The 7,817-nt window shown below is 45.7% G+C and overlaps 1 protein-coding gene across 2 annotated transcripts in view; it reads left to right on the top strand.

Annotated features, from left to right (window-relative positions):
- Positions 1 to 326: 326 nt before the first annotated feature.
- Positions 327 to 7,817, top strand: part of PTPN3 (protein tyrosine phosphatase non-receptor type 3) — a 341,924-nt gene continuing 334,433 nt past the window's right edge. The window contains exon 1 of one of the 2 annotated variants that reach the window (XM_008169326.4): positions 327 to 505. In XM_008169326.4, coding sequence (XP_008167548.4) covers positions 457 to 505 — 49 coding nt within the window. In that variant the 5' untranslated portion in view covers positions 327 to 456. The remainder of the gene's footprint in view (positions 506 to 7,817) is intronic. The other variant, XM_065584007.1, reaches the window with a different exon arrangement.

The following is a 7,817-nucleotide window of genomic DNA, read 5'->3' as shown; positions in this document are numbered from 1 at the left end:
AAAGAGCAGACCTATTGTAATACACAGTTGGGTAGAGTTTATTCAGTATATAATCTTTATTTTAAATTCTCTCCTGTGTTTTTCACAAATCCAGAAATTAATTTTAAACTAATTTCCCTTTAAAGTACCCAGGCTGCTAGACTCTGTGGGTTGTGGAACTTCAAATGAAGTGTTAGGTGATTACTCCCTTTAACAACACAGTGCACAGAGCATTTTTTTGTTAAGGGTGGATATTTGTTGCAATGAATCAATTAAAACCTCTTCTGCATCATTAGATGTGTGTTCCTGGACCTGTTTCACAGGTTTCTCAGGAGGGAAAATAACAACAACTTAAGGATCGTAATGTGACAACACACAGGAGGCAAGTGTATGAGAGAAGATCAGAAGTTTGCATAAGTGAGCTTGGCTTTTCAAAGTGCTATTCAAGGGATCTTTGAAATACCCAACAGGAGCATCATGGTGGAGCAGGAGATGTTATCAAGATGTGTTTGTCCTCGAGAAAAGTGTAAGTGACCACATTTGATTTTTGTAGAAGAAACAAAACCATGATGTGGATAGATGAAATGAAAAAACAATGTAACAATTAGACACGGGGGAGGAAAAGGGGAAATCTTAAAAATGAGTAAAGAAGGAAGCAATTAAGTTTATATTTCTAGGCTTGCAATATGATCAGGGTTTTTACAGCACAAAAGAGAAGGACTCTTATGTGAAGTATCTTGAAAGGTTGTTTTTTTATTGTTGGACTTATTGCTTGTATTAGCAAAGAACTGTAATGTAGTGGCTGCTTCAGTGGAGGGGACTTGAACAATGAGTTTAAATAACTTGAGTGACAGACTGAAGTGCTGTGGAAGCATTTTGTAGCAACAGTGTGTTTTTAATCATGCAATGCCTTTTTTTTTTTTTTTTGACAGTACAAAGACTTTTTTTTTTCCTGAGTCACCGGCAAGCTTTCTTTCACCTTGTCCAAATGTCAGCTGAGAATTACAGTGCAATGACAGGAGTCTTAAATTGATCCAGGAAAAAAAGTGCCATTACAGAGCTTCTAGACCAATCTGTAATATTTCCTTTATTATGGGAAAATTAAACAATTTGTGAATGAAAAAAATCATCATTAATTTGTTTTTTGGAATCAACCCTCCTTCAGGCAACAGCAAATAGAATTTTAGGCACCGTCAACTAACCATGTAGCAAGAAGCTGAAAGCTTAGTTGGCTGCAAACTAATCCATGTGAGTTGAATAACTTGGAACTGGAGCTGTTTAAACCAAACAGTCAGGGTGGAATTTGGAACTGGTGTGCTGATGAACCACTTGAACATGCTGCCACAGTGGAGGTTTGATGCAAAGAGTGAAGGCAGGCTAACAAGCTTTCAAGTTGTTGGCTTGTTTGGTTTGGCAGCTTAAATAGGATGTCTTAAGTTAAAGATTTTTTTTCTAGGAGAAGGATCAGCTTGGTTCTGAGAATAGAAATGTAGCTTCTTTCATGTTCTCTCGGGTTTTCCAAATCCCTGAAAGATTTTTTCTTTACATTGATTAATAAGAAGAGAATCAGATAAGGATGTCATTAAAGAGGCGGATCCTCCCTGATTGTTTTGTAGTTTTGTTTTGTTCTTGACTGTCAGGCAGAGTCTTTCTGTCTGCACCCACTACTGAAGGTTTTATAGGTCCCAAAGGGAAAGATTCAGGGCCAGATTCTCTGCCCTTTTGCACCAATCAGCTCAAAGTGATTGTAAATCTGGCTTAACTGGCCTCCTAAAGATAATCCCTGCATAGGGAAAGTTTAGGGGAACCCAATAGCTATTCTCCTGCTCTCAGGCCTGTGTAGGGGATGTGGCTGATCACAAGGAGGTGTGGCCAGAGCTCAGCTATCCCCAACTGACAAAGTGCCCCATAGCTGCTATAGACAATAGGAAGAGCAAACCGGGAATGTTCGGGGGAGTGAACAAATCCCTGGAGCTCCCTGGCAAGCCTCTAGAGCAGGGAGCTAAAAAGGCAGCATTAAGCCTTCTTTGCCCCCATATTAGTCTTATACCAGGCTCAGCTTGGCTGGCAAAGGATCCAGTCCCTAGTAGGCACTGACGTAAAGTGAATGCAATGGATATTTTCAGGACTCCCCAAATGATATTTAGAGTTGCGGTATTTGTGGCTATGAAACTATAGTTCTTGATCTTTTTTCTGTATATTGCACCTTTTACATTTCTATGAAATCAGTGTTCGGGGGAAATGACTGTACAGGACAAATGAAATGTAAGCATCGTGCTCTTTCCTTGAAGAGTTTATTTTTGTCCTTCATTGTTGTTCTCCTTAATCTAAACCAGGCGTCGGCAACCTCTGGCACGCAGCTCGCCAGGGTAAGATCCCTCACGGGCCGGGCCGGGCCAGTTTGGCAGGTGTGGCCAATCACGGCTCCCATTGGCCGTGGTTTGCCACTCCAGGCCAATGGGGGCGGCGGGAAGTGGCTTGGGCTGAGCGATGTGCTGGCTGCGGCTTCCCACCGCCCTCATTGGCCTGGAGCGGCAAACTGTGGCCAGTGGGAGCCGCGATCGGCCAAACCTGTGGACGCGGCAGGTAAACAAACTGGCCCAGCCCGCCAGGGTGCTTACCCTGGCAAGCCGCATGCCAGAGATTGCCAGTCCCTGATCTAAACTAACGGTCACAATGGGCTGAAATGATATGGCTGCTTTTTACTGAAAACAGAATGTGAATGAAATTATTAAATGATTAAACTTTCCGTATTATATATAATTTGTAAGAGAGTGTGAATGATTACCCAGCCTCAATCCTGGCACTCAATTGAATTAACATTTTATAGAAGAACGAGCCTGCTGCAACATGCTGTGCACTGTAGAATCTGCAGCAGATACACAGAGAAACCTTTATAGCAAGAATTGCACCAAAGGGAGTGAGCTGTTGGTGTAATGAAGCCTTTTCTTCCAAATGATGAAATAAATTGAGCCTCCAGTGCTCACCGTGGTTTAAATCAGGAGTAACTCCACTGAAATCAATGGAGTTACTTGGCTTTTTAAAAAGGGAGTTTGCCTGTTTGACAAATCCATTAAAAAACAAAATTAAGACTGAATATTTCAAGTCAAGCTGGAGAGTGCTCAATCCTGCAAGGTGCGGCGCAATCTAACCTGATCTAGAAAAGCACTTACACACAAAATGAAGTGCTTGCTGGATTGAGCCACAGCGATCAGCACTTTGTAGGATAACTGATTAAGGCTACAGCGCCACTAGAGAGCTTACAGTGGCACAGCTGCATCGGGGTAGCCGCTCCAAGCCAACAGGAGAGAGTTCTCCCATTGGCTTAATTCCCCCACCCCCTGTGAGCAGCGGTAGCTATGTCAGTGGGAGAAGCTCTCCTGCCAACATAGCGCAGTCCATACCGGCACTTAAATCAGCATAAGTTATGTTGCGCAGCGGGGTGGCTAATTTATGTCAACCTAAGCTGTAGAGTAGCCATAGCCTAAGTGTGTTAAAAAAGACATTTTTGTTGTGGCTGATCAGTGTATTAAGTCTTTAGGAGTATGAAGCTCTTCAGGACAATGGCCTCATTTTTGTGTAAAGTGTTAAGTGGGATAAATTTGTTAGTCTCTAAGGTGCCACAAGTACTCCTGTTCTTTTTGAGGATACAGACTAACACGGCTGGTACCCTGAAATAAGTGGGGTAATGCTCTTTGGGCTGAGTTCCTCTCATTGAAGCTAAAAAGGAAAACATTTACGGCTGTGGAGAACAAACAAGGCTAGTGATACTAGATGGAAAACTCAAAACCAGGTATCCTGAAATGTAGGGTCTCTGGCATTGATCAAGTATTTCCATGTGTATTCTGTGTACCACTCTTTATCTCAGAACAACATATAAGCTAAACCTCTTTAAAAAGAAACACTGAAGGTAATCACTTCATTTGTCCACCATCCTCCGTGTACCCTAATGCAGACAGGCACAGGGGGCTACATCACTGGAAACGTAGCATATGATTAATCAGGGGATATGATTTTCGTAGGTATGTGGATGTTTCTCCACATAGATGAAACTTTTAGACAATGTTACACGGCAAGGACATTGGAGAGAAATCATACCTAGAAGGTGACAACATTGCCTGTCTCTTTAAATCTTAGTCAGGCAGTTCTTTGATCTATTATTCTGTTTCTTTCATGCCTTATCTTGAGAGGTGGGGGGACATGTTTGTGCCTGGAATTTCTAGTGATAAATGCTGCATGCACTATATTTGTCTTGCCCTTGTCACTGACCTGTGTGTTAAGTATGACAGGAGCAGAGGGGTAAAATGTCCTGGAACAGTGGCAGTGAACTTAAGCTTTCAGCATCTCTTTCTGCCTTTGTTGCCTCAAAACTAGTTAAATGCCAAAGCAGATCCCTGTGCATTGCAAACATCACATTCAGGCACAATTACAGTACAAGGCTCAGCCAAACTGCTAGTTATTTATTAAAATACATGGTTTTCATGCTACTCTGACTGTTGTCACCATTGTTACTTTGCTGAATCAAAACTTCAAAGGGGGAATTATATGTGGGCAACCAAGAATCTGAGAATAATTGAAAACACAGCACTCTCCTCCGTCTCAACCACCCCTTTCCTCCTCACCCCTTTGAACCTGCCAGCCAGGCTTCTTTTGAGAGAAATGGAATTTGAATGGAATGAAAAAGTGTATCGAAGCAATATTTATCATGAACTCTAAGTAACTCAGAAAGCAGAGTGCGTGTGGCAACATATATCAGTAGAATCGTGCTAGCAGAGAACATTGACCCTCTGTTAATTAAGATTCGTTACAAATGGCTATAGGAAAGAGAAAAAGAACATGATTGTGTGATGTGGTATAAAGGCTTTTAACAGCATGAGTTTGCTGCTGTTGTGTGCAATGTGATCTTCTCAAAGTCACAACAGAGTTATGCGATTCCTTCCAAAGGGGTGGCAATAAATCCTTTAGACCACATGACAGAATCTTGTAGACTGGATTAGCCATGTGGTATCTATACGAAAAGTTATTTCATAGATGTTCTAGAGCTTTTAAAAATTAGATTGGGATGTTTCTTCTATTTTTCCTCCTGCAGAGCCAGGTGTTTTAGTTACTGATTGCTTTTAACTAGTAATCATTGGATTTATTTTATATTACTATCCTTTATTCATTTGTTCTGCATGGCAGCACCCGTATATTGCAGGTGCCTAAAGTTTCTTTTTGTATTTTCAAGAGAATAGATCACAAAAACATAACAGACCAAATAAGCCCTCTACAAAACCAACCAACCAAAAACTTGAGTTACCAAAACAAAACAATGACCCAAGAATTTGTTTAAAAGGCAAAACATTTCCCCCCATGTTCACATAACATAAAAATGATTGATTTCATTCAATTTTTCCAAAAAGATTCACCATTGGTCCATGTCACAAGCTGGCTGGCCCTTTAAAGGGAGTTGGTCTCAACCCTTCCTGTGACATAGCAGTTAACCCCCAGATGATCCTCCTCTGGGAACTCAATAATAGTTAGTGATCCCAGCTGTGGAAGGGTCAGGTAGAAATGCATAGAGAGGGAAGAGATCCAGGAGAGAGGAGCAAGTAGAGTGCCCTTGTAACGAGGCCTTTGCTTGCCGTGGCAACAAATCAGCCAGAGACCTCTTCTGAGTGCAATCACCACTGCTTTTTATTTTAAGTGCCAGCTCCCACCACCTTCTATTTACAGTCTGCTCCAAACCAGCAACCTGGGGGATAGCTAGCTTCTCCAGCCAGCAGGGATGCACAGCCTTTGGCTCCTCCCTTTCCTTTCTCTTGCCCCACTCACTCACTTCCTTCCTGCCAACCTTATATAGCCCCCAGCTAATGAGGCCCACAGGAGCTTCTCTTCTAGCAATTAGGCATGGCATACTCAGCCAGCCCCAATTACTGCTTCTTAATTGGAGCTGGGCTAACAGGGGCCTGGCTCAGGACCTCAGGACCTGGCCAGCACCTGTTACATGCCTCCCCCTTAAGAACTGCAAGGTCCGGCTGACCTCAGCCTTCTGCCCGGGGGGCTCCTCTGGGGATGTTCCCCACCCTTGGCCAGGTGATTCCCAGCATCCTCTCCTGGGGTTTTCTCTATCCCCCTCCTGCAAAATGTACACTGCTCGGGGAGTGGCTGCCCCCATAGTTCCGTCTCTGCCCGCAGGTCATCGCATCCCTGAAGGCGTCCCATCCCCTGTTCCCCCTTTACTTTTGGTAGGGGGTCAGGATCCATCCCGCCATCCCGTGGGGCCCTCTGTGCCTCAGTTTCCCCTGCACCACCCAGTTCTGTGTCCCCTCCCCGGGGAGCAGTGTTGTGGGGTGCTCCAATTGTCCCCTCTCCCCTTCCAAGGAGCTCAGGCTGGCCAGCTCCCCTATTCACCCTTCCTGCAGATCTGTTTGCTCTGGGCTCTGTTGTGTAGGGTTCTCTTCTTTGTTATTTCTGGGATTTCGCTCATCTTCCCTACTTGGGATCCTCGGTTTAGGGATATCTGCCCCCTCCTTCGGGGCACCCCTCCGCTTCTTTCTAGGTAGGGGGCCGCAGTCCCTACCTAACACCCCTGGGTATGGTAGCCCCTCTACCACTCCAACCCACTTCCATTTGATGTGGCCCCTCACTTCAAGAGACACCTGGGCCATCGGGCAGGACCTCTTGTCCCCATAGATACACTCGAGGGCCATCCTTGCCCCCACGATCAGCCAGTGTGGCTTCACCAGCCCCCTCTGTACAAGCGAACAGGCTGATGCAGTATCTATCAGGCCTATTTGGGGGTTCCTCTCAATCCTCACTGGGATGGTGGACAGTTTCTGTCTCCCTTTTCGCCCCCCAACTTGAGTCCAACCACAAAATTCAGCCCACCCACACCCTATATCAGGGAAATCACGTGTTGTGTGTCCAGGTTTCCCACACCACCAGCAAACAAGCTTGGTGGGCCTCTCGGGTGCTCCTCGGGGCTCCCCCTTTCTCTCCGGGCATTTTCTGGAAAAAGGTTCTGCCAGTTTCTTCCCCACCTCCTTGTCTTTCCGGGGTCGGTCCTCCTTCCGGGGACCCTCTGCCTCGATATATTCCTCGGTCAACCTGACCGCTGCCTCGACAGTGACCAGCTGGTGACACCTTATCCAGATACATTTGTTCTCGGAAAGGCTCTGCAGCAATTGTTCTAGGACCAAAGTGTCCATCATTTCTCCCACCGTGCGCATCTCTGGCCTCAGCCAACATGTGTCCCAGTCCATTAGCCTCTGGGAGTATGCCCGGGGCCGCACTGCCGCCGTCCATCAGGCTGCCCGGAACTTTTGGCAGTACCGTTTTGTCGACAGGCCCACCCGGTCTAGAATGGCTGTCCCCACCGCCTCATAGTTATGGGCTACCTGCTCAAAAGTCCCAAGAAAGGCATCCGGATCGTCTGCCGGGCTCATTTTACAAAGTCCCCAGCCTGGTGTCTGGGTGCCATCCCCTCCCACAGGGCTCATCACTCGTTGCAGGAGCTGCTGTTGCATGCCAGTCTGCTCCCGTATGAATTCTCGCAGACTCTGCTGTTGCTCAACTTGCCAGGTCAGTAAGGCTTATCTCTCAGCCTGGTGGGACTGCTGAAAACTTTGCAGGGCCTGCTGCATCTGCTCCTGCTGTTTGACCAGCAATTTTAGGGTCTCCTCCATATCTGGGCCACCAGCCACGTTTGCTGGCCCTTGGATCCCAGACAAGCCCCCATGTGTAATGAGGCCTTCGCTTGCCCTCACAATAAATCAGCCAGAGACCTCTTCTGAGTGCAATCACCAGTGCTTTTTATTTTCAGTGCCAGCTCCCACCACCTTCTATTTACAGTTTGC

The sequence above is a fragment of the Chrysemys picta genome, chromosome 2 (genome assembly GCF_011386835.1).
Source record: "Chrysemys picta bellii isolate R12L10 chromosome 2, ASM1138683v2, whole genome shotgun sequence".
Lineage (NCBI taxonomy): Eukaryota > Metazoa > Chordata > Testudines > Emydidae > Chrysemys > Chrysemys picta.
The sequence above is the reverse complement of the archived record's forward strand: the minus strand, read 5'-3'. Positions and strand labels throughout refer to the sequence as shown.